General features: G+C 37.7%; 2 protein-coding genes across 4 annotated transcripts in view; both read left to right on the top strand.

Annotated features, from left to right (window-relative positions):
• Positions 1-28: 28 nt before the first annotated feature.
• On the top strand, positions 29-26,575 carry LOC116646240 (olfactory receptor 2D3-like). The gene is given in 4 exon segments (XM_032426831.1): positions 29-41; positions 17,782-18,562; positions 18,988-19,148; positions 26,016-26,575. Coding segments are annotated over 4 exon segments (1,515 nt in total).
• The window catches only part of ZNF215 (zinc finger protein 215), a 27,619-nt gene continuing 25,847 nt past the window's right edge, over positions 26,191-27,962 (top strand). For all 3 annotated transcript variants that reach the window (XM_032427247.1, XM_032427246.1, XM_032427245.1), the window contains exon 1: positions 26,191-26,378. The gene's annotated coding sequence lies outside the window, so the exon portion shown is untranslated. The remainder of the gene's footprint in view (positions 26,379-27,962) is intronic.

The raw sequence follows: 27,962 nt of genomic DNA, 5'->3' as shown, positions 1-27,962 counted from the left end.
GGAAAATAAAACTGGATTTCTACCTAACATGACGCAAGAAGGTAGACTCTAAATGGGCTAAGTAACTAAGAGTTAAAATAGAACAATGACATTGTAGGAGAGAACATAAGAGAACATCTTTTGACCTACAGCAAGGAACCTTCAAAACACAGACTATAATGAAAAACTTGACGAATCTGATTTCCTCAAAATCTGGGATTTGTCTTCAAAGAACATTATGAAAAAAGTTAAGAAGATAGATGAGAAAATGGATGAGATATTTGAGCTATGTAAAACAAATAAGAAATAACTTACTATCAGGAATTCATAATAAATTCTAAAAATCAAGAAGAAAAAGAAGCAACCCCCAATAGAAAAAAAGCAAAGGATATACAATGGAATTCACAAAAATTAACTTCAAAGGGCTACAAGAATAGAAAAAAATACTGAAATTCATTAGTATTGTACAAATTAAAACAACAAAGAGATATCTATTTACCCCTATTAGGCATGCAGAAATTAGAAAGTCAGATACTGTAGAGCGTTGGCAAAAAGTAGAAGAGAGAGGCACTCATTTTCATTTGGGAAAATGTAGAGAGATACAGCCATTCTGGGAAGGAATCTGGTATTACTGGGTCAACTTATGCCTGTGCATATTCTATGATATAACAATTATTGCTAAATATAGAGCCCCCAAATTTCTCACATAGAGAATGGTACAGTCATATGGTATATTCCTGTAATATTTCTGGTTCTGTTATTTGTGTTGACAAGGTGTTGTGTAATGTGGATATCCTTCACTGGAAGATGCGATAAATGAAAATGCAAGAGATATGCACCAAGGATATTGCACAACAGTAGGGAGAAAGATTAGATGAACATGTGGCATTGTAAATGATCTTAAAGACTCAGTCAAGTAAAAAGGTAAACAAAGAGGCATATAACAGTATCATTTATGTAAAATAAAAATATATGCACAAACACAAAATCATTTTTTGAGGACAAACTAAAAACATCACATACGTTAGAATGGTTATGAGGTCAATGGGAATAAGGTATGGGTGTATATTAAGCAAACAATAAAATAAATGCATAAATAAACAAGAGAGGGGCTTTGAGATCACTAATCATACAATATGTCATATACTGAGGAATATAATTAACTCACTTCTTCACACCTGAAAACAAACAAACAAAAAAAAACAGGAGAAATTAAGATTGCATGGTACTGTACAGAAATACAAAGTCAGTGAAGGAACAGACTACAGAGTGTAAAATAGACCAAATTTAGCAAGAGTTTAGTATCTAGATGTTTAAATTCTAGATGTATCAAGATGTAAATGAAGCCATATATGTAAACAAAACTATGAAAATCTTAGAAGAAAAAAATATGATTTTTAAAAAGCATACCCTTTTAACAACAGAGACCTTTCAAATATTAACACAAAATCAAATCATAAGGGAAAAGACTGATTAAATTATAAATGTGTGATATAAAAATCCATAAAGTCAACTGGCAAAGTAGAAAAAGACTTATTTTTAACACAAAATCAAAGAGCCAATTCCTGATAATACTCAAGGGTTCTACACAGCAGTAAAGGAAAACTAGCAAAGGAAATAGTCATGTCACAGAAAAAGGAAATGAAAATGATCAATAAACATATAAAATTATGCTCATCCTTAAGTATAATTAAGATATCATATAATAAATTAACAGTAAGATACCATTTTTTTAACCTAATGGATTAACAAAATTGAAGTTTCACAATACCAAATGTTAGTAAAGGTGTAACTAAATAGGAACTTTTATGCAATTTTGATGACTGTAAATTAATGCAACTTTTTAATAGGGCAATTGACAATATCTATTGACATTTTAAAGGAATGTAACTTTAGACCCTGCAATTAAACCTCAGGAAGTTATGCTTCCAAGTATATTTGACAAGGACACAAAGATACATGTTCAAAGAAGTTCACTATGGCACTATTTTATTGTCTAAAGATTAGAAAAAATCCATATGTCCACAATATGGATATGGTTAAGTAAATTACAGCATATTTATACCATGGAACATAATCATTTCTTTTCAATGAGTTAGATTTATAGGTGCTGTGAAATCAAAACTAAACTGTAAATAATGTGTAAATCAAACCAAAAAACAATAAAACAATAAAATTCAAATTACTACCATTTCCTTAAGGTGATGAATGATGTTTTGGTGAAACTAAATTGCCACTTGAAATATGATTGGGGGATTGACAACTTTAAGCCATTTCCTTGAATCCCACATGGTTATACTACCATCTGATAACCTGATTCTTCCACCTGTTTTCTCTTACACTTTTTGACCTTCAGATGATATCAATGCATCATTTGGATCTAAAATTTACCTTTTAAAAAATGTTTTCATTAGCTTGAGAGTGCTATAGTAGTTCCATTTTCATGTGCCCAAACCAAAGCCTTTTTTTTTTTTTTAAGATTTTTATTTATTTATCTGACAGACTAAGAGAGAGAGAAAGAGAGAGAGAGCACACAAGCCGGGGGAGAAGCAAGCTCCCTGCTGAACAGGGAGCCCAATGTGGGGCTCGATTCCAGGACCCTGGGATCATGACCTGAGCCGAAGGCAGACGCTTAACAGACTGAGCCACCCAGGTGCCCCTCAAAGCCTTAATTTAATAGTTTAAAAGTCTCATTCTATAAGATTGTTCTTTGTGAATTATTCCCACAAAAAAAAGCTTGGACTTTATGTCCAGTAAATTAACAACTTTAATATAAGAGCCCACCCAGAACCCCTGCTATCATGTTGCTATTAAGACCATGCTAACCAAATTCAACTCCACCACTTAAGGTGATCATATGGCACCAAAACAACCATAAACCAAAATGAAAACACAAGGCCTGCAGTGCAGCTGCAGTACTCAGAAAGTTGGCATCCAGACAACCCAATATCGGCTTATTTTCACTTCTATTTAAGTACCATATAAATGAAAACACAAGTTTGATAACTTGTGAACCTCTGAGAATACATCTGCTGAGCTATTTGGAATGACATGGGTGTAAGGTTTGGAAGAGAGGTGTTTGTATGAGTTGGAGACTTTAGTCTGTGACCTCAAATATAACACCGAGTACCCTAGGATGTCTCTCAGAGGATGGAAAGGTAATAAAGTTAAGGGCTTTTAAATCTCCAGGGAATGCTCTGTTTACATACTCTCAGGACCTCACCTTTAAATATATCCTTGAAGGAAAAATGCTCTGTTCCAGAACTGGGACCTAGGAGAATTGGAGTTTGCACCTTGAATGAAGTTAAGGCAGAAAGGCTGGGGGTGGAGTCAGACTCCTAGGGATGACTCTAGTGCAGGCCCTGGGAGGCATTGCTTAGGCACCAACCCACAATGGGTGCTGTCCTTTGAGACTGGATCTGCAGGCTACAGAAATCATTCCCTCCCACACTTGATCCTTGATTCCTTCACCAGTGACCCTGCAGCCCAGAGTCTGCCTCCTCTCTGTCCTCAGGTGAGAGTGGACAAGCTGTTGATGGGTCTCAGTCTGTAGGCATCTTCAGTACCGTTTGGGGGTTGGGAGGTGGGCATGGCATTGGGAAAGGTAAATTTGGTCATTTACTTTCTTACACATCAATGTTTCTCCTTGCTAGACTCCCAGAGACAACAATTTCATTCCCACTCTTCTCCAGAATGCCAGCCCAAAAATCCTATTCCAGACTTTCTTCATCAGGAATGGGGCTCCTTCCAGAGAGATCACAGAGGCTGTGCTTCTTGCTGTTGAAAAGCAACTGCCTGATTTTCCCTTTCCCTCCTGTGTCAGCCCTTCAGGCTTCATTGTTTCTCTCAGCTTGCCTGTGTTCCACCATCTCCCATTAAACAGGCAAGGGGCTGGAAGGAAAACAGGAATCTTGCTTTGAGGAACCCCATCAAGAGCTCCTTGCTCTTGAGTGTTCTCTGGGTCTAGGAGATGTGAAGGAATCAGGACTGCATGGTACACTGTTCTAGGAAGGCCGGCACTGCTGCCTCCAACCCCCTGGTGACTTAGGGCAGACAGCAGAGCGTGGGTCCCGTTACAATCAGTGCTGTCCTTCTAGTCCCGAAGAGGATCCTAGTCCCCACTGCTGGTGCCCTCACACACACACCCCATACTGTGGTATCCTTCACATCAAGTCAGGCATGGTGGGTTCCCAAAACACCCGGCCTTGGTCAGTATCAGTATCCAGTTGGTCAGTACCTACTCTGTGACATCTTATTGTGAAAGATTTGGTGGCTGTGAGGGTACATGTATGAGAATATGAAATACTTCAGTGAGTATATCCGTGGTGTGTGGATGTCTGCTTGTTTATATAAGATATTGTGAGCTGAGAATGTGTAGGTATATGCAGCATGTGGTGTGTGTATATGACAAGGAATAATGCCATGTATGCAATTATGTGTGTGTGAGACAGTCACTAAGAGGAGAGATCTGGAAAGGCCATAGTTACCATGTTATTAGGGCCTCCGAGGATAAAAGATACATTGTCTGTCCCTTTGGTTTGGGGACACAGCCAGGCTTACGGATCTCTTCCTGTCTTTCTTCCTTCTTCTTTTTCTCCACATCTCTAGATTCCTGTCCTCTAAGTTCAGTTTCCGTTCCCTGATTTTTTTTCTAACTTCTTTTCTCCTTATTGTATTTTCCCATTCCGATTTTTTCTTCCTCATTTTTTATCTGAATTAGATAAAGATACATCATTGCTTCATTAATTAGTAAAGTTGACAAAGTTATATGAAATCTTTAGGACATGAAAAAATCCTTATCCCTGGCCTTCTTTGGAATGTAAATGATACTACATTTCATCATATTTAACCTCCTTTTCCACTGATTTTTATTACTCTCCTGTTTGGAGGTCTTCCCAATCCACATATACACGTACATATGTAGATGTGCAAATCCTACCTTTAAGGGATAGAGTGATAGTCATTTTTTAAATATACTGTGCAGGTCTCCCTGGATGCTAAGTTTTTGTCATGTGTTAAGAGTTTATAAATGAGGTAAGGGTATTTAATGGAATCATCTCTAGAGAAAAAGATACACAACAAGCACACACACACACACACACATATCATCTGTATGAGTCATATCCATTCATGTTTTTTCACAACCCTCTTTTGAAACTCAACAGTGAGAGCAACATCGTTCTATGGAAAATATAGATCTACTTACTTTTAATGGCTTAAGGTTACTGCATCTTGATCACAACAGCCATTTAAATGTAGCTGTCAGACATTGTGTGAACTACTTTCCATTAAGTTCTTAATTTAATCTTTATATCCATACTATGAATTTGTGGTTTATATCTATTTCACACTAGGGAACAGAGGCATAAAGGAGCTAAATCAATTGGCCAAGGCCACAGAGCTAAGAAATAGGGGGAAATGATTTAACCTATGTCTGTATGATTCACACATCTCTACTCTTACACTTTTATCTATATAGTATAGATTATATTATATAGGAAAACAATAATTTATTTAACACATAACCTATTGTTAGACTGTGAGTTGTTTTATTCTGGAAACAATCCTATATGTGAATATCCTTTGAATCAGAATTTTATGCATATGCGTAACTATTTCCAGAATGTAAAGTCCTAAAAATAGCACTGTTCAGGAAAAAAGGCAAGTCCATTTTGTAATTTTTTTTCTTATTTTTTTCTTTTTTTTTATTACTATGTTATGTTAATCACCATACATTATATCATTAGTTTTTGATGTAGTGTTCCATGATTCATTGTTTGCATTTTGTAAATTTTTAATATTCAGATTGCCTTCCAGAGAGATTTTATAAATGTTACATGCCTATATTTTTCATATCTGTTTGCCCCACTCTCAAAAAAACAGTGGGTGATTTCAATCTATTTCACCTTTGCTAATCTAATGTGAGAGAAACAATAGCTATTATTTTATTTTCTATTTCTCTGAGGAGGAACATCTTTACCCAGTCAATTTTGGGGCATTTGCATTTCTTCTCTGAATTGCCTATTTAACATCCTGTTTGCACATTTTCATTGGAATTCTTTTTATTCTTTTTAAATCTCTTTGATGTTGTAGTTTCCTATTTGATGTTTATATTTTAAATGTGTATGTTCTTTATTTAACCACTCAGTTTTACATTGTTTTATAATAAAATATCCCCATCTTAAGTTAACAGTTATGGTTTTCATGGCATCCTTAGAAGGTGCTTTCCCACAGAAAGATCACAGAAAGTATTCACTTACAGTTTCTACTAGTAATATTATAACGTCTTTGTGTTTTGTTTTGTGTTACATGAAGTATTTAATCCATCTGGATTTGGGGGGAGCGTAAGAATTGATGTGAGAGTGTTTTGTTTCCAAACCAATAGCCAGGTATACTAACACCATTTTTAAGTAAAATACCTTTCTCTATTAATTTAGATGACACTTGTATCATCCATTTCCTTATATTCTTGAGTTTGATTCTTTATTGTCTACTTTATTGCATTGAGATGTTGGTTTTGGAGCTAATACAATATATATAAATTAATCAATTTAATAGTATATGTTAATATCAGATAGGTTAAATCTCCCACCCTCACCCCCAAAACAGTTCTTTTCATTTTCCTTTTTTCAGATATTTTCCCTGAATATTTTCACATGTATTCTTCTGGATAAACTACAGAATTTTCTTGTTAAATTTCCCATCAGAAATTGCTTATGGATTTTGATTATTATCGCATTTGATTTTTAGAGTGTTTCTGGGGAGTGTGTCTCAAAATATAGTCCATGGAATAATCATATCAAAATCACCAGAATACTTGTTAGAAAGGCATATTTCTTTGTTCAACCACAAATGTACTGAAAATCTCCAGAGCCCAGAAATATTTATTTTTGACAAACTCTCACAGAGAGAATTATTAGGAACATTAATATATGAGAATCAATGGTTTAGGAAGAATTGATATCTTTATAATTTTTTAATTTCCCATCTGGGAATTAGGCATATTTCTCCATTTATTCATGTTGATGTCTGTGTTCCTCACTAGAGTGTAATTTTCCCCTTGCATTGGTTTTGACCATGTTCTATTAAATTCACAACTGAATATTTGGGAGAGGTTGCTGTTACGAACTGTAGCAACATTTAATTAATTCTCTAATTAGTTCTCATTAATATATAAGAAAAGCATATTATATGAAAATGAATTTGTTTGCAGAGTTCTTATTGTTTCTAATCAGTTTTCAGTAGATTTTATTAAGATTTCCAGACAGAAAATAAAATTCATTTACAAATAATGATAAATTTACCATTTGCTTTCCAATATTCTAGTTTCTATTTTTAATTTCTGTTGCGTAACTAACGCTTTGCAAACAGACACCTTTTCTGAACCCAGAATTTAATGTGAATGTTTCTAATATTTCACTATTGAGCATGATGCTACCTTTGATTTTAAATAATACATAATATTATGTAAAAGGAATATTCAAATTCCTCCTAAACTGAAGTATATCTAAGTTCCTGTTTTACTAAAAATGCTCACTAGAAATGAAAGATGAATTTTATCAAATGGCTTTTGCAGCATCTACTGAGATTAAATTTTTATCCTCATTTTGATCTGTTAATATGAAGAAATGCTTTAATAAATTTCCTAATATTGATCCTTCTGAGCATTCATGGAAAAAATTCACTTGATCATGGTGTTTTATTCTTTTGGGATACTGTTGTACCCTATATGCTTTTATTTTTAATTTTAATTCCAATATACTTATCATACAGTGTTATATTAGTTTCAGATGTACAATATAGTGATTCAACAATTCTGTACATTACTCAGTGTTCATCAATGATAAGTGTCCTCTTGAACCCCTTCACCGACTTCCCCCATCCCCCCAACAACCTCCCTCTGGTAACCATCAGTTTGTTCTCTACAGTTAAAAGTCTATTTTTTGGTTTCTCTTTTCTTTGTTTATTTTTTCTTAAATTCCACATAAGAGTAAAATTATATAGTATTTATCTTTCTTTGACTTATTTCACTTAGCATTATAGTCTAGATCCATCCATGTTGTTGCAAATGGCAAGATTTCATTCTTTTTTATGACTGAGTACTATTCCATTGTCTATATACACCACTTCTTATTTCTCCATTCATCTATTGCTGGGCATTTGGACTGCTTCCATAATTTGGCTATTGTAAATAATGCTGCAATAGACATAGGGGTGCATATATCTTTTCAAATTAGTGTTTTTGTATCTTCGGGTAAATACCTTGTAGTGGAATTACTGGATCACATGGCAATTCCATTTTTAACTTTTTGAAGAACCTCCATACTATTTTCCACAGTGGCTGCCCAAGTTTGCATTCCCACCAACAGTGCACAAGGGTTTCTTTGTCCCCATATCCTCACTAACACTTGTTGTTTCTTGTGTTTTTGTTTTAGCCATTCTGACAGGTGTGAGGTGATACCTTATTGTGGGTTTGATTTGTATTTCCCTGACGATGAGTGATGTTGAGCATCTTTTCATGTGTCCATTGGCCATCTGCATGTCTTTTTTGGAGAAATGTCTGTTCATGTCTTCCACCCATTATTTTAATTGGATTATTTGGGTTTACACTGTTGGGTTGTATAAATTCTTCATATATTTAAGTACTTCCCCTTTATTGGATATGTCATTTGCAAATATCTTCTCCCATTCAGTAGGTTGTCTTTTAGTTTTGTTGATTGTTCCATTGATGTGCAGAAGACTTTTCTTTTGTAGTAGTCTCAATAGTTTATTTTGCTTCTGTTTCCCTTGACTCAGGAGACATATCTAGAGAGATGTTCCTATGGTTAATACAGAGAAATTTCTGCCTATGCTCTCTTCTAGGATTTTTATGGTTTCAGGTCTCACACTTAGGTCCTTAACCCATTTTGAGTTTATTTTTGCATATGGTGTAAGAAAGTGGTCTGGTTTCATTCTTTTGCATGTAGCTGTCCAATTTTCCCAACACCATTTGTGAAAAGACTGTCTGTTTCCCATTGCATATGTTTGCCTCCTTTGTTGAAGATTAATCCACCATATAATGATGGGTTTATTTCTTAACTCTCTGTTCTGATCTACACATCTGTGCACCTGTTGTGCCAGTACTATATTGCTTTGATTACTGCAGCTCTGCAGTATATCTGGAACTCTGGGACTGTGGTACCTACGCTTTTTCTTTTTTCTCAGGATTGCTTTGGCTATTCAGGTTCTTTTGTAGTTGGTTCTATACATATTTTAGGATTATTTTAATTAGTCCTGTGAAAAAATGTTGTTGGTGTTTTGATAAGGATTGTGTTAAATCTGTAGATTGCTTTGGGTAGTATGGATATTTTAACAATATTTGCTTTTTCAATCCATGAGCATGAAATATTTTTCCATTTGTGTCATCTTCAATTTCTTTCATCAGTGTTTTATAGTTTTCAGAGTAGAGGTCTTTCACCTCAGTTAAGTTAATTCCTAGGTATCTTATTCTTTTTGGTGCAATTGTAAAGGGATTGTTTTCTTAATTTCTCTTTCTGCTGTTTCAATTATTAATGTATAGAAATGCAACAGATTTCTGTATATTGATTTTGTATCCTGTGACCTTACTGAATGCATCAGTTCTAGCAGTTTCTTGGTGGCATCTTTAGGGTTTTCTATATGTAGTATCATGTCATCTGCAAATAGTGAAAGCACATCCTTACCAATTCAGATGCCTTTTATTTTTGTCTTGTCTGATTGTTGTGGCTAAGACTTCCAGTACTATGGTGAATAAAAGTGGTGTGAGTGGATGTCCTTCTCTTGTTCCTGATCTTAGGGAGAAAGCTGTCAGTTTTTCATCATTGAGTAGATGCTAGCTGTGAGTTTTTCATGGAGGGCACTTATGTTGAGTATATTTCCTCTACACCTACTTTGTGGAGGGTTTTTATCATGAATGGTTGTCGTATTTTGTCAAATGCTTTTTCTGCATCTATTGCAACAATCATATGGGTTTTTTTTCTTTCTCTTGTTGGTGTGATGTATCCTGTATCATGTTGATTGATCACTGTGAAAGATTTTTTTAATGTATTGTTGGATTCAGTTTGCTAGTATTTCATTGAGGATTTGTGCGTCTATGTTCATCAGAAATACTGGCCTATAGTTCTCTTTTTTTTTTTGTAGTGTCCTTATCTTGTTTTGGTATCAGGGTAATGTTGGTCTCATAGAATAAATTTGAAAGCTTTTCTTCCTTTTCTAATTTTTTGGAATAGTTTGAGGAGAATAGGTATTAACTCTTCTTTAAATGTTTGGTAGAATTCACCTGTGAATCCTTCTGGTCCTGGACTTTTGTTTGCTGGGAGTTTTTTGATTACTGATTCAATTTCATTGCTGGTAATCAGTCTGTTCAAATTTTCTATTTAATCCTGATTCAGTTTTGGGAGCTTATATGTTTCTAGGAATTTTTCCATTTCTTCTAGGTTGTCTAAATTGTTGGCATATAATATTCTTTTATAATTGTTTATATTTCTGTGGTGTTGTTTATTATTGCTCCTCTCTCATTTGTGATTTTTTATATTTGGGTCCTTTCTCTTTTCTTTTGATAAGTCTGGCTAGTGGTTTATCAAGTTTATTAATTTTTTCAAAGAACCAGCTCCTGGTTTCATTGATCTATTGTTTTTTTAGTTTCTATATAATTTATTTCCACTCTAAACTTTATTAGTTCCCTTCTTCAGCTGGCTTTAATCTTTGTTTGATGTTCTTTTTCTAGCTCCTTGAGGTGTCAGGTTCAGTTGTTTATTTGATATTTTTCTTGCTTCTTGAGGTAGGCCTATATTGCTATAAACTTCCCTCTTAGAAAAGCTTTTGCTGCATCCCAAAGATTTTTGACCATTGTGTGTTCATTTTCATTTGTCTCCATGTATTTTTTAATTTCCTCTTTAATTGCTATCATCTTTCCTTCTTTCTTTCTTTCTTTCTTTCTTTCTTTCTTTCTTTCTTTCTTTCTTTCTTTCTTTCTTTCTTTCTTTCTTTCTTTCTTTTTCATTTTTTAGAGAAAGAGGGCATGGGCACACATGAGCTGGAGGGGATGGGCAGAGGGAAAGGAAGAGAATCTTAAGCAGGCTCCATGCTCAGCATGGAACCAAACATGGGCCTCAATCTCAACACCCTGAGATCATGACCCGTGCTGAAATCAAGAGTCAGATGCTCAACCAACTGAGCCACCAGGCACCCCAATTGCCTCTTTGATTTCTTGATTGACCCATTCATTCTTCAGTAGCATGTTGTTTAGCCTCCATGGATTTGGGCTCTTTCCAGATATTTTCTTTTGTTTGATTTCTAGCTTCATAGTATTGTGATTGGAAAGATGCATGGTATGACTTCAGTGTTTTTGATTTTGTTAAGATTTATTTTGTGGCTTAATATGTGATCTATTCTGGAGACTGTTTCATCTGCACTTGAAAAGACTGTTTATTCTTCTATTTTAGGATGGATTGTTCTGAATTTATCAGTTAGATCCATCTGGTCCAATGTGTCAATCAAAGCTACTCTTTCCTGTTGATTTTATGTTTGGATGATCTCTTCAATGATCTATCCTTCTTCGTCTCTTGTTAAAGTTTTTGTTTTTAAGTCTATTTTGTCTGATATAAGTACTGCTACGCCAGCTTTCTTTAAACTTCCATTTGCATGGTAAATGTTTTTCTATCTATTCATTTTCAATCTGCATGTGTTTTTAGGTCTGAAATGAGTCTCTTGTAGGCAGCATATAGATGGGTCTTGTTTTTTATCCATTCTATCACCCTGTGTCTTTTGACTGGAGCATTTAGTCCATTTACATTCAAAGTAGATATTGATAATATACTTATTGCCATTTTGTTACTTGTTTGTGGTTATTTTTGTAGTTTTTCTCTGATTCTTCTCTTGCTCTCTTTCATGGTTTGTTGGCTTTCTTTAGTGATATACTCAGATTCCTTTATCTATTCTTTGCATATCTATTACTAGTTTTTGGTTTGTGGTTACCATTCAGATTGTATATAACATCTTCTGCATATAACAGTCTATATTAAATTGATGGTCGCTTAAAGCCTGAACCCATTCTTTACTCCTATCTGCCACCCCACAAGCACACATATATTTTAGGTATATAGTGTCATATTTGACATCCTTTCATTTTGTGATACTTAAGTCTCACTGAAAGTCTTTCCTTTCCACTCAAAGAGTGTCTTTTCATGTTTCTTGCAGGGGTGGTTCAGTGATCATGATCTCTTTTAGGTTTTGTTTGTCTGAGAAACTCTTATCTCTCCTTCTATTCTGAATGATAAACTTGCTGAGTATTCTTGGCTGCAGATTTTTCCCATTCAGCACTTTGAATATATCAGCCAGTCTCTTCTGGCCTGCAGAGTTTCTGTTTATCTGCTGATAGTCTTATGGGGTTTCCCTTGTATGTAACTATCTTCTTTTCTCTTGCTGCTTAAATTTTTTTTCTTTACTACTACTTTTTGTCATTTTAACTACTATGTGTCTTGTGGTGGACCTCCTTCAGTTGATTTTATTGGGGGAATCTCTGTGCCTCCTGGATATGGATTTCTGTTTCTTTCCCCAGCTATGGGAAGTTTTCAGCTATTACTTCTTCAATAGATACTCTGCCCCGTTTTCTCTCTTTTCTCCTTCTGGAATCCCCATAATGCAAATGTTATTAGGCTCAATGGAGTCAGTGAGTTCCCTATGCCTATTCTCTTTTTGCATAATTCTTTTTTCTCTCATTTGCTCAGCTTGATTACTTTCAATTACTCTGTCTTATGAGTCATTAATTCATTCCTCTCCTCCTCTGGCCTGCTATTTATTCCATCAAGTGTATTTTTATAACATTTATTGTGATCTTCATCTCTTATGGATTCTTTTTTATCTCTTTCCTTAGGGTCTCACTGATGTCCTCCACTCTTTTCTCAAATCCAGTGAGTATTTATATGAACATTACTTTATTTTTTTAATTTAATTTAATTTTATTATGTTATGTTAGTCACCACACAATACATCATTAGTTTTTGATGTAGTGTTCCACAATTCATTGTTTTCATATAAAATCCAGTGCTCCATGCAATACATGCCCTCCTTAATACCCATCACCAGGCTAACCCATCCCCCCACCGCCATCCTCTCTAAAACCCTCAGTTTGTTTCTCAGAGTCCATAGCCTCTCGTGGTTCATCTCCCCCTCTGATTCCCTCCCCCTTCATTTTTCCCTTCCTTCTCCTAATGTCCTCCATGCTATTCCTTATGTTCCACAAATAAGTGAAACCATATGATAATTGACTTTCTCTACTTGACTTATTTCACTTAGCATAATCTCCTCCAGTCCTAACCATGTTGACGTAAAAGTTGGGTATTCATCCTTTCTGATGGCTGAGTAATATTCCATTGTATATATGGACCACATCTTCTTTATCCATTATCTGTTGAAGGGCATCTTGGCTCTTTCCACAGTTTGGCTACTGTGGACATTGCCGCTATGAACATTGGAGTACAGGTGCCCCTTCTTTTCACTACATCAGTGTCTTCAGGGTAAATAACCAGTAGTGCAATTCCTGGGTCATAGGGTAGCTCTATTTTTAATTTTTTGAGCAACCTCCACACTGTTTTCCAAAGTGGCTGTACCAACTTTCATTCCCACCAACAGTATAAGAGGGTTCCCCTTTCTCCACATCCTTTCCAACATTTGTTGTTTCCTGCCTTGTTAATTTTTGCCATTCTAACTGGTGTAAGGTGGTATCTCGATGTAGTGTTGAATTTCCCTGATGGCTAGTGATGTTGAACATTTTTTCATGTGTCTGTTAGCCATTTGTATGTCTTCTTTGGAAAAGTGTCTGTTCATGTCTTCTATCCATTTTTTGACTTGGTTATTTGCTTTTTGGGTGTTGAGTTTGAGAAGTTCTTTATAGATCCTGGATATCAGCCCTTTGTCTAGTGTCATTTGCAAACATCTTCTCCCATTCTGTGGGTTGCCTCTTTGTTTTGTTGACTGTTTCCTTTGCTGTGCAGAAGCTTTTTACCTTGATGAAGTCCCAAAAATTCATTTTTGCTTTTGTTTCACTTGCCTTTGGAGATTTATCTTGAAAGAAGTTGCTGTGGTTGATGTTGAAGAGGTTACTGCCTATGTTCTCCTCTAGGATTTTGATGGATTCCTGTCTCACATTGAGGTCTTTCATCCATTTTGAGTTTATCTTTGTGTATGGTGTTAGAGAATGGTCAAGTTTCACTCTTCTGTATATAGCTGTCCAATTTTCCCAGCACCATTTATTGAAGAGACTGTCTTTTTTCCACTGCATATTTTTTCCTGCTTTGTCGAAGATTATTTGATCATAGAGTTGAAGGTCCATATCTGGGTTCTCTATTCTGTTCCATTGGTCTGTATGTCTGTTTTTGTGCCAGTACCATGCTGTCTTGGTGATCACTGCTTTGTAATATGGCTTGAAATGAGGCAACGTGATGCCCCCAACTTTGTTTTTCTTTTTCAACATTTCCTTGGCGATTTGGGGTCTTTTCTGGTTCCATACAAATTTTAGGATTGTTTGTTCCAGCACTTTGAAAAATGCCATTGGAATTTTGATCAGGATGGCATTGAAGGTATAGATTGCTCTGGGCAGCATAGACATTTTAACAATGTTTATTCTTCCAATCCATGAGCATGGAATGTTTTTCCATCTTTTTGTGTCTTCTTCAATTTATTTCATAAGTGTTCTGTAGTTCCTAAAGTATAGATCCTTTACCTCTTTGGTTAGGTTTATTCCGAGGTATCTTAATGGGTTTTGGTGCTATTGTAAATGGAATCGTTTCTCTAATTTCTCTTTCTACAGTTGCATTGTTAGTATATAAGAAAGCAACTGATTTCTGTGTATTGATTTTGTATCTTGCCACATTACTGAATTGCTTTACGAGTTCTAGTAATTTGGGGGTGGAGTCTTTTGGGTTGTCCACATAAAGTATCATGTCATCTGCAAAGAGAGAGAGTTTGACTTCTTCTTTGCCAATTTGAATACCTTTTATTTCTTTTTGTTGTCTGATTGCTGTTGCTAGGATTTCTAGTACTATGTTGAACAATAGTGGCGAGAGTGGGCATCCTTGTCGTGTTCCTGATCTTAAGGGAAAGGCTCTCAGCTTTTCCCCATTGAGGATGATATTAGCTGTGGGTTTTTCATAGATGGATTTTATGAACTTGAGGAATGTTCCCTCTATCCCTACACTCTGAAGAGTTGTAATCAGGAAAGGATGCTGTATTTTGTCAAATGCTTTTTCAGCATCAATTGAGAGGACCATATGGTTCCTCTCTCTTCTCTCATTAATGTGTTCTATCACACTGATTGATTTGCGAATGTTGAACCACCCTTGCATCCCGGGGATAAATCCCACTTGGTCATGGTGGATGATCCTTTTAATGTATTGTTGGATCCTATTAGCTAGGATTTTGTTGAGGATTTTGGAATCCACATTCATCAGGGATATCAGTCTGAAATTCTCCTTTTTGATGGGGTCTTTGCCTGGTTTGGGGATTAAGGTAATGCTGGCCTCATAGAATGAGTCTGGAAGCTTTCCTTCTGTTTCTATTTTTTGAAACAGCTTCAGGAGAATAGGTATTATTTCTTCTTTGAATGGTCGGTAGAATTCCCCAGGGAATCCATCAGGCCCTGGACTCTTGTTCAGGTCTTATGTTAAGTCTTTAATCCATTTTGGGTTTTTGTATATGATGTGAGATAAGGGTCCAATTTCATTGTTCTGCTTGTGGCTATTCAGTTTTTCCAACACCATTTATTGGAGAGACTGTCATTTCCTCATTGTGTATTCTCAGCACCCTTGTCAAAGATCAGTTGACTGTATATGTGTGGGTTTATTTCTCGGTTCTTTATTATATTCCATTTGTCACTATGTCTGTTTTTAACCATTATTATATAACATGATAAACAAATTTCCCTGTGAATATTTTTCTTCAATTTAGACCATTTATTTAGAATAGATTCCTAGAATTGGATTTAGAAATTGGGATAATATTTGGGGGTATTATATGAAATGAGGCCTAGGGACTCAGGAACTCCCAATACTCTTCTAGTCCTAGTCATTCCTCTTCTTAGATTTCTACAAAAGAAACAAGAAATATGAAAAATAAGACCCTGCTTTTTATCAATTGCACTAGTCCCTAATGTCACTCAAGTTCAGAACTCTGATAAGCCTGGGTTGGAGTACTTGGCCTAGTCTAAAGTCTTTCAAAATCTTCAATCTCCCTTACAGCTCAAGTGGGACTTTGCTAAATTTATCAGTCCAGTTCCATGAAGAAGTGAGGAAATTGAACATGCATGACCTTTTAAAGCACAGTAACGCTAGCCGGTAGTAAATATGGACCAAGCAGCATCCTAGAATGTCACAAATCAGATTCTTCCTCATCGGAAAAAAGGATTAGTAAAAACAGAATTTCTCCCACCCCCATATTATTGAGAACTGGGTCAAAGTATATAAGTATTTAAATTTTTAAATATTTTTGACAAAATTATTTTCCAGAAAGATTGGACTAATTTTCTACCCACTTGCATTGTACAAAAATGTCTTTTTTTCTGCACCCTCATTTTACAGTTAATGAATTTTGCCATTTATTAATTGTGTGATTTGGGGAAGGTAGCTGAACTTTTCTGTGCCTCGGTTTTCTCATCTGCAAAGTAAGATTAATAATGTCTACCTTATAATGTTATTGGGACAATATAATTATATAGAACCCTTCATGCCTGTCATGAGTTAAATTTTCAATAAAATACTAGTTACTATTTTGTGATGTGGGTTTTTTAAAAAATATTAACTAATTTCCCAGTGAAAAGTGTATCTCTCATTGTTGTGTTGTACTTATTTAGTTAGAATACTGAGTATTTTTCTTATATTTAAGTGCTATTTTCATTTCTTCTTTGTAAATAATCCTTGGCCCATTATTTCCTAGCCTCAACAATTTTCATAGTGTTTTATACATAATGTTAATTAAATAAAGACATCAACTTCTGTCTGATATCTCTTTCAAATATTTTCCTCAGTTTGTATTTTATCCTTTAATTTAATTCATAATATTATTATTTCACAGAATTCTTTCAATTTATGTTGTAAATTCTACATGTTTTCCTTCATGGTTTCTTAGACAGATTTTGTATCAGTTGATCCAATCCAGGAATCACAGGAATTTTAACTTATTTTTCCTATTTTCTATTGTTTTACTTTCAGTATTTTACTCTTTAATCCAAATAGAATAATACTTAGTGTATTAAATACTAAGGCTTTATTTTTAAAGCAAGAAGAATTTGTTGTTCTTTAAGAGGTCAAATTAAGTTTGACGCCTGAAAGCTGTTTCACATTTTTTAAGCATATGTTATAATTAAATATGTAGTATTTTGAACAGTTAGTGGTATGCATGTTTTATGCGTGGTAACAGTGCTAACAGTATACACAGTCGTTTTGTAATAATATGTGTACAGCCATTTAGTAAAATCCCCAGGAAGTCTAATATCCTCATATCAGAACTAGCTAAGAAGGCTTTAACAATGTCACACTCTATAAATAAGTGGCACTGGGAAGTGGAGATTTGGGAAAAAATGAAGTGGATTTACATTACAACCAACTAATAAGAATTAAAATATTCTATGTAGTATTAATTAGAATGACATGAATAGCAAAAAGCTAGGAATATCCAATTTGGTTTTAAACTGGGCTTTAAATGATACTCTTCTATAGGACTTGATGTCACAAACCCAAAGTTTGTTCTTTTTATTTGTGCAAACAGGTAAAGAGGCATAAATCTCAATAGGAGAGGAAAACCAAACCTTTGTGGCTGAGTTTATTTTCCTTGGCCTTTCCCAGGACTTGCAGACCCAGATCCTGCTATTTATTCCTTTTCTCATCATTTATCTTTTGACTGTGCTTGGAAACCTGCTCATCATCATTCTCATCTCCATGGATTCTCGACTTCACACTCCCATGTACTGTTTTCTTAGAAACCTCTCTTTCGCAGATCTCTGCTTCTCTACTAGCATTGTCCCTCAAGTGTTGGTCCACTTCCTTGTAAAGAGGAAAACTATTTCTTTTTTTGGGTGTATGACACAGATAATTGTCTTCCTTCTGGTTGGGTGTACGGAGTGTGCACTGCTGGTGGTGATGTCCTATGACCGGTATGTGGCTGTCTGCAAGCCCCTGCACTACTCCACCATCATGACCCAAAAGGTGTGTCTCCAGTTGGCCACAGGCTCCTGGGCCAGTGGCGCACTAGTGTCTCTGGTGGACACCACCTTTACTTTTCAACTACCCTATCAAGGACAGAACATTATTAATCACTACTTTTGTGAACCTCCTGCCCTACTGAAGCTGGCTTCAGCAGACACTTACAGCACAGAAATGGCCATCTTTGCAATGGGTGTGGTCATCCTCTTAGCTCCTGTCTGCCTGATCCTTGTCTCGTACTGGAATATTATCTCCACTGTGATCCAGATGCAGTCTGGAGAGGGGAGGCTCAAAGCTTTCTCTACCTGTGGCTCCCATCTCACTGTTGTTGTCCTCTTCTATGGCTCAGCAATATTTGCCTACATGCAGCCAAACTGCAAGACCACAAAAGAACAGGATAAAATGAGGGCGCCTGGGTGGCTCAGTTGGTTAAGCGACTGCCTTCGGCTCGGGTCATGATCCTGGAGTCCCGGGATCGAGTCCCGCATCAGGCTCCCTGCTCAGCGGGAAGCCTGCTTCTCCCTCTTCCACTCCCCCTGCTTGTGTTCCCCCTCTCGTTGGGTCTCTCTCTGTCAAATAAATAAAATCTTAAAAAAAAAATTAAGAGGGGCGCCTGGGTGGCTCAGTGGTTAAGCGACTGCCTTCGGCTCAGGTCATGATCCTGGAGTCCCGGGATCGAGTCCCGCATCGGGCTCCCTGCTCTGCAGGGAGTCTGCTCCTCCCTCTGACCCTCCCCCCTCTCATGTGCTCTCTCTCTCATTCTCTCTCTCTCAAATAAATAAATAAAATCTTAAAAAAAAAAAAAAAAAGAACAGGATAAAATGATATCTGTGTTCTATACAGTGGTGACTCTGATGTTGAACCCCATAATTTATAGCCTGAGAAACAAGGATGTCAAAGGGGCTCTCTGAAAACTAGCTAGGAGAAAGTCCTTTTCTCAGAGGCAGTCATCTCTGGGTCTAACCTTTATTTTATTTTTTTATTTTTAAAGATTTTATTTATGTATTTGAGAGAGAGCCCAAGAGCTGGAGGGGGTAGGGGGAGAGGGAAAGGGACAAGCAGACTCCCCACTGAGTGGTGAGCCCAAGGTGGGGTTCGTTCCCAGGACCCTGAGATCATGACCTGAGCTGAAGTCAGAGGCTAAACCTACTGAGCCACCCAGGAGCCCCTATTTTATTTTATTTTATTATTTATTTATTTATTTTTAGAGGGAGAGTGTGCACCTGCGCATGCAAGCAAGTGGTGGGAGGGGCAGAGAGAGAGACAGAGAGACTCTTAAGCATGCTCCATGCTCAGCCCAGAGCTGATCAGGGCTCAAGCTCAGGACCCTGAGATCTTGACCTGAGCGAAAATCAAAAGACGGATGTTCAACCAACTGAGCCACCAGGCACCCCTCTGAGTCTGACTTTTAGAAATATGGTAACATTCTTAAAAGAGGTACAGGATTTTGGTAGATAATTATGAATTCGTTCAGGAAGCATAAAAGTGAAGGACATTTCTAAAAATCATGAATACTCCACACTAAGCTAGAACACAGAGGAGAAATAAAAGGATAAAAAGTTAGGTTTTCTTTTCTTCTTTTTTTAGAGATTTTATTTTTTATTTGATACGGGGGGGTTGAGGAGAGCACAGCAGGGGGAGCAGCAGGCAGAGAGAGAGGGAGAAGCAGGCTCCCCGCTGAGCAAGAAGCCCGATGTGGGGCTCAATCCCAGGACCCTGGGATCATGACCGGAGCCGAAAGCAGATGCTTAACTGACTGAACCACCCAGGTGCCCCAGGTTTTCTTGATTATGAAACACATCAAGTGCTATTTTGAAGTTTGTAGTTAATTCAGCTAACATGGATATGTTTAAGCATAATCACAACTGAATCTAAGAGGTTTAAACTGGATTATTTTGAAATAACATCTAATATGAGTTGCGTACATGGTTCTAACATCAAAGATATTTCAGGTTTAGACGTTCCAGTCATACAAACCTAGGAATAGGCTCTGATAGAAGCAATCAATAAATCTGGAAGAGTCTTTAAAACTGGGATCATTCATGGCTTGGAGCATTTCAGCTTGTAAAATGGCACCAAAAGCGAAATACTTACTAGTTCATAATGTTCTCTACTGAAAGCTTCAAAAAATTGAGGTTTTTTTTTTTTATCTTATCCCACATTTCATAGAAACATAGACTATCAGGGTAAAAAGGGAATTTAACAGTCCTTTAACTCAAACATAGGTCCAAGGTTTAAACCACTCCACAATACTTCTATTGAATAATTATCCAGCATTGGCCTAAACAAGAATACATAGCTCCCTATTCTCTTGGATCATTCCCTTTCATTTATAAGTTGATCCTTGAACAACATGTGCCAACCCACGTATTGGAAAATCCTCAAACAACTTTTGACTCCCCCAGTATTTAACTTCTAATTGCCTACTGTTCACTGGAAGCCTTCCCAATAACATAAACAGTCGATTAACACATATTTTCTATGTTATATGTATTGTATACTGTATTCTTACAATAAAGTAAGAATTCCCCCAAGCTAGAATTCTCCCAAGCTAGAGAAAAGAAAATGTTCTTAAGAAGATCATAAGAGCGCACCTGGGTGACTCAGTCGGTTAAGCATCTGCCTTCACCTCAGGTCATGATCCTGGGGTCCTGGGGCCAAGCCCCATATCAGGCTCCCTGCTCAGCAGGGAGTCAGTTCTGCTCCTCCCTCTGCTGCTCCCCTGGCTTGTGCTCTCTCTCTCTCACTCTCTCTCTCAAATAAATAAAATCTTTTTTTTTTTAAAAAGAAGAGCATAAGAGAAAATATATTCACAGTACTGTACTGTATCGAAAAAAATACACATATAAGGGGACCCATGCAGTCCAAACCTGCATTGTTCAACTATAGATGGTTCTTAGCTATTACAAAGACCTTCCTTATGGTAAGTCAAAATCAATTATCCTGTATCTTGAACCCACTTCTCTAGTTTTAGTCCTAGAACAATTTTCAGTATTCTATACCAGAACTCATTGAAGTAAGTTTCTGTATTGGCCCAAATTCAATTCTCACAGCCAACCACCTACTTGTTTCTTTAAAGTTCCTTTATCTGACATGCTTTGGCACCCTGTATTCATTCTGGTCATCCTCCTTCGAATGAGCCCACTTTACCCAATGAATATCTCTTCCAAAACCAAACAGAAATTGGGATTTTAAAATTGGAGTTTCCCAATCTGAGGCTGACCCCTCCATAGGCTTAGATGTCTGTAACCACATCTCACTGTGGCTCATTGTGTCTAGAATGGTCGATTCTGGGGACCACTTCAGGTTTCATAAACCCTTAGTCCAAACAATCTGGCCAACAGCCACTTGCCTATTTTACCCGAACATTTACTCAATCACATGTTTAGAGGGGATTCCATGACAACCATTCTATAGTTGCCATGGATACGAGTCCAGGAACCACAGACCTCAGTAGTCAGGAACTACTGACTCTGCAGTAGAAGACCTCCCCAGTGAAGTAAGATCTAGTAGCTAAATTCTTATTTCTTTCATTCATGCACCCATGCATTCATTTTAAATATTTATTTTATTTATTTGAGAGAGAAAGAAAGAGAGAGAGAACACAAGAAGAGGGAGGAGGCAGAGGGAGAGGGAGAAGCAGGCTCCCCACTGAGCAGGGAGCCCAAAGAGGGACTCGATCCCCGGACCCTGGGTTCATGACGTGAGCCGAAGGCAGACCCTTCACCCACTGAGACACTCAGGCGCCCTCCATGCATTCATTATAAAACCATTTATTGAGCTCTTATTTCATTTTATCTTCTCCGACTCTACTTGTATCCAATATGCCCAGAGCAATGACTGACATGTGTGTTTCACACAATGAAATGTGTGTTTCAGTACACATTTTTGCATTTGTTACTACCCTTTTAAAATTACTGGAGCTGCACTACAATAGACAAACTCTAATCTGGGCTGTGAGGATCAGAGAACAATCTCAGACAAACAGCATGCCCTAGTTAAAGTGATATAGACAAGGATAAAACACTAATAGGTGAAGTTGGTGACTTGGCTGCCCATGATCATCTAAATGAGATCTATTTCAGTAACAGGAGGAAAAGTAAGGAAATGTAAACAGAAAATTTGGACACTAATTTAGAGAAGTCTCGCCAAAGGGGAAAAGAAGAAAGAAGTAAGGGATGAGAAAGTGGGATTGTGAGCTTTTTTTTTTTAAATTAGATTCCTAGGTCACTTCTCCCATTTCCTTGAAGACTTTCACCCCTGGATCACTGTCACTTTCCCCAACACACTACTCCTGTTATAGATCTTAGGTATTCTAATTTTTACATAAAATGAAATATTCCAACTACTCTGCATTCTCAGAATTCCTTGATCTTCATTCCTCCACCAATCTCAGCCATCCACACCATAGTCATTTCTTTAATATTCCCATTACCAATGGTTGCCATCCCCACTCCAAATTCTGAAACCACAGGATCCTAAGCAAAATAAAATGGGTACTGTTTCAAGGCAGTAAGTTTTGAGGTGGTTTGTTATACAGCAATGGATAACTGAAATGCTGAGAGAATTATTCTCCCATTCCTTCCATCAAAATAGATGCCTGTAGGGCTTTTTCACACTACTAATAAAAGCTGCTATCTCTCTCAAAAGAAAAGAAAAGAAAACAAAGCAAAAACCCCAAAACATGCTATCTCTCCTGCTATGGAGGGGAGGGAATAAACGGCCAGAAAGCTTCAAAAGAAAAAATTTTGAGCATACACCCAAAATTAATAATGAAAATAATGTATAGATTAGGGTTCTTAGTTGCAAGTAACAGAGGCCGACTATGTGTGATTTAAGCTAAAAGGAAAAATATTGAATGGTAATTCTGGTCCTGCAGCCAGCACCCCAGGCCAAAATCATATAGAATGGGTGTGATGAGAACATCGCTGCCATTCAGCACTAGATGGCAGAATTTACTCTGCCAACACCATCAGCCCAGGACCAGCTGCTGGAGCTGCTGATTCACTGAGGCTGGAATTTGGGTTGGTGCTTGCTTATTCAGCCACTGACAGAAAAGGAAAGAAACTGTGTGCTGACAAACACTACATCAGTCACGTGAACAAGGTTAACAGCAATAGTGATAAGTCACGTTGATAGTATGTACCCTTGAGGTGATGTGTTGGAAATAGCACTTTATCTTTGTGATCTTCCTCCCCTACACCCATAACCTCAGTCTAATCATTAGAAAAAGATCAGACAAATTCTACTATGTGGGCTTCCTATAAAATACATGACAAGTACTCCTTAAAACTGCAACGGTCATCAAAAACAGGTCTGAGAAAGTTTCACAGCCAAGAGGAGCCTAAAGAGACATGACAACTAAATGTAATGTGGCATCCTGGGTGAGATCCCGGATCAGAAAAGAGATAAAAGGGAAAAGAAAAGAAAAGAAAAGAAAAAAAACAAGAAAGGATATCCAAATCATGTATGAATTTTAGTTAATAATAAGGGATCAATGGGGTGCCTGGGTGGCTCATTTGGCTGGACATCTGACTCCTGGTTTTGGCTCAGGTCATGGTCTTGGGATTGTGGGATCCAGCCCCACGTGGGGATCCACGCTGCATGTGGAGTCTGCTTGGCATTTTCTCTCTCTCTCTCCCCCTCAATCCCCCTGTCCCTCCCCCTGCTCACACTCACTCTCTTAAATAAATAAATAAATAAATAAATAAATAAATAAATAAAATTTAAAAAAATAATAAGCCATCTATGTTGATTTTTCTTAATTGTAACAAATACCAAATTATAATGTAAGATGTCAATAATAGGGGAAAGTGTGTATATGAGGACTCAGGGTACTTCTTATTTTCTCTGTAAGTCTAAAACTGATCTACAAAAATAAAGTCTATTTTTTAAAAAGAAAAGAAACAGTCTGCTGTCCTTGCTTTTTCATAGCACTAGCTCTTAATTCAGAGTCTAGACTGGGAGTATCTAATTGACTGAGTCCAAGATACATGCTATACCCTAGCTGCAGTGAAGACAAAGAAAGTGAATTTCAAGTGGATTCAGCTTGTATGAAGGGAGGCAGGCTCTAACTAGTCCAAGACTCCCAGATGACTATAAATATGCAAAGGATACTCAAATGATCAGAAGCCAAAAACTGACAAATGTCCACTACACATGGCCTATGAAACCAAATCACCCCCACTAACGTCTTGACTACCTACACATTCCAGACTGACCAGTATAACTTATAATCTACATAACACAATATTCTGAGCATGTGTACAACACAAAATGTTGAGTAAAGAGATACAGTGGCTTAGCACAGGGAATGCTTCTGTTGGGCATTAAGATAGTCCTCATCTGATTGTGTTACTAATGTATTCCCTGCAGCTAGTACAATATCTGCCACATATTAGATCATCAATAAAAAATTGCTGAATGAATATGTGGTCTAGGAAATGGATTGGCTTAACTCAAGTTTTCTCTGTATTTTTTCTTAAATAAATACAGACAGGTTCTAATTCAGAACATCTGGATGTCATGATGCTACAAGGAAATGGAGTTTGTAGCAAACAATTGCATGCATCTCAAGGATCAAGTCCCAGATAGCTTCAGAGTCCTTTACCTTCACAGTGAAAGTCATACATTGACAGAAATCTTACAAGATTGTTCCATTAAAAAATATCTGGACCTTTAGTGAAGTGACTGCAACCTGAAAATTACCCCATTCAATTAGACAGCAGTCTTAGTGCTTCAGGGGACCTTTGAAGGCACATGGTCAGAAACCTCATATCCATAAGGTAGGAGAGAAAGCCTGGTCATTCTCCTTCCTACTTTGTGTCTTTTCCACTTCCCTGCTCTTCATTGGGTATGGAACATGTTTGAGCCTATGTACTGGCAATACTTACAAGTTAAATTTCTGATTTTGCCTAGCTACTTTAATATGAATTTTATAAAGGTCAACCTCATCACAAACAATTCATAGCACACAGTGTACCCCCAAACTTGGAAAATATCCATCCATAATTCTGCAATAACTTACTAATGGCCCCCTAAATATTGAAGTATTGAGTGAACAGCAGTGGTACAAGTAAGAAGTGAACTGAGCTTGGGGCTTAGCTTTGTCAGATTTAATTTCCAAAAACTGGGGGATGATAATCTCTACCTCATAGTGTTGTGGTGATGAATGAGACGATATTTCTAATTTGCTTAAGACAGTAGTGAACAGAGAGGAAGTTAGCAAAAAATCTTCTAGCTCCCCTTTTGTTTTAACTTGTTCAACTCATGGTCTAGATTTAAAGCTCTGTCCCAGAGAGGCTTTCCCTGATTTACTAGTTTGAGTTCTTCCTCTGGGGCTCAGTCCTGGACCCTCTCCTTTTAGCGTTTTCGCTTTTTCTCTTTCTTTCTGCAATGTCATCCTCACGCATAGCCTCAACTATCATCTACCCAGAATTGACACAAATTTCATACCTCTGCCCGAGACACCTCGAAGCTCCAGACACTTCTATCCATGTCTATTTGATAATGCTTCTTGGACATCACAAAGTATCTCATACTCAACAAGCCAAAACTGAACTCATGGACTTCCGCGAAACTTTTTACCTGGACGCAAAACAGAAGGAATGAATGAGTGACTCAATCAGTGAAAAACATGTTATACACAAATCGGTATCTTTTCGAAATTCTGCCATGTTTTTTGGTTCCACGCAAATGGGGTGGGGGTAGCACGGAGAAGGTGAGGAAGATTTTGGCCAGTTATCCGGGATGGGATAGGGGAAGCTAAGAATGTTTGACAGGCCATTCTCCCTGCACCTCACCCTCACCTCCTCCCTGACCAAGGCCCCCATCCACCCGTTCCTGGCCCTAGTGTTGGTCGCCAGTCTACGGGGTGGGCGGGGTCTGGGGAAGGGGGCGGGACTTGCAGAAGCCCCCATCAAGTCCGCGGACTGGGGCCGCGAGGGCTGCTGGGGGCTCTTTCCAGAGGTGGTGCGCATGCGTGCGCCGGGGGCGCGCGTCGGCTTTTCCGAGACACAGATCTGGCGGCGGCGTTTAAGGACCTGGTGTGGTCACGGCTTCTTAGCTGTGGCGTGATTACCCACGCCGGCTCCCTCCGCCCGCGAGGCCGGCGGCCCCCTCGGCTCCTGGCGGATCTGGCGTCTGGGTGTGACCGAACGGAGCTCCCGCTGGGAGCGGTGCCCGCAGGTATCACTGGGTCAGCGGGCGGTGAGGACGCGAGTGTGCGGAATTGGGAATCCCGCTTGAGCGCGTCGGCTGTTCGCAGTGAGGCGGCTTCCGGCGCGGCGCTCCGCTCCGCAGTCTCTGCGGGACCACCTGGAGCAGGGCACGGGGAGCGGGGGAGGCGTGGGCTGCGCGGGAGAGCACATATACACTGCGTTTAGCGCCGGCCTCTCTTCCATTCTGTAACGGGGGGCAGTCTCCAGGCGCTCGACCTGATGAAAGTGGCTTCACCAGTCTGTTGGGGAATGACTGGTATTGATTCCTCGTGGAAATACCGAGTGTGGCAGGATCGATCAGCTGGAAAAGAAACTGGAGAAAACTTCATTCCAGCTTGCCTTCCTTCCTAGTCGTTCCTAGCCAGTCCTCCAAACATAAAACTTCAAGGCATCTTCCTTATTTTCAGACGCTTCATTTGCAAACTGCTTCTGCGCCCCTTTATCTGCGCTATTCTCCAAAGTCTGTTTTTACCTCAAGCTGTAGCCCTACCTATCAGCTGTTTGGTTTAAACAACCCTCTTTGCCCACAGATACTACCAGCGCACAATTGGCACCTGTTCAGTTTCCTCAGTGCTCTACAGTCCTTTGAACCTGTGTCACCGGGGTGGTTAACGCTCCAGATTCCTGTCACCTGCGCCTTATTGAGCCCTCCCTTCCCGTGGTACTGGCTCACACTCTTAGCTCTTCATCCGGACTGCCACCATCGTTCTGAAAGGCGTCCGTTCAGTACTTTAACCGTTCTTGACTTTGTTAATTCCAGTGTTCATCGCTTACAGACCCCTTAAGCTTCTCGCAGTCACAGCCATACCTTGCACCTTCTATTATCTAAACTGTTCTTTTTTGAAATCTTAAATGCACGCATGTCCTCCTGAACATGTCTGTCCCTGGTTCTGTAATTACTGATACCGAGTAAGGTATTAATTTATATTTTAAGCTATAAAATCCCAGTATATTTTGTTGCTTTTTCTCACTTTGAGTTGGATATTTAATTCATCTCATTTTTCTTTAATTATAGATGTAAGGCTTTGACATTTCTAACAGTGGAACTTAAGCTGTGCTCTGTCGATTTTGATGTGCAATGTTTTTACTGTTTTAAATTGTATTTTGATGCAAAGTTTAAATTTTAAATTAGCTGAGAATTCTTTTTGTTTGTATTAAATTCTAGGTTTCATTCTGAAAGTGTGGTCTGTCCCACTGGTAGATACTTTTTGTTTGAGGAGGTTGTTTTGTAACATAATATATAGTAGCTTTTGTAAACATTTTTGTAAGTGATTGAATAGAAACTACATTCTACCTGGTTTTATATATCACAGTAAGCACGTTTTCATATCTACTATATTATTACTTAATTTTAGTTTACTTTATGTGTTAAGGATTTAGAAAGTTGCGCTAGTCACTCCCATTTCTGGCGTGTCATTGTTGAATTCATCTTTTGTTTTCTGAGGATTTTACAATAAATATATTCCAATTATGTTATTTGTTACATTTAACAAGTCATATTTCATTATAAGTTGTACCTTCAATCATTTAAAGTTTCCTTTTTGTCTACTTT

The sequence above is a fragment of the Phoca vitulina genome, unplaced genomic scaffold (assembly GCF_004348235.1).
Source record: "Phoca vitulina isolate PV1807 unplaced genomic scaffold, GSC_HSeal_1.0 scaffold36, whole genome shotgun sequence".
NCBI lineage: Eukaryota > Metazoa > Chordata > Mammalia > Carnivora > Phocidae > Phoca > Phoca vitulina.
Note: the sequence above shows the minus strand (reverse complement) of the source record. Positions and strands in the feature narration are given on the sequence as shown.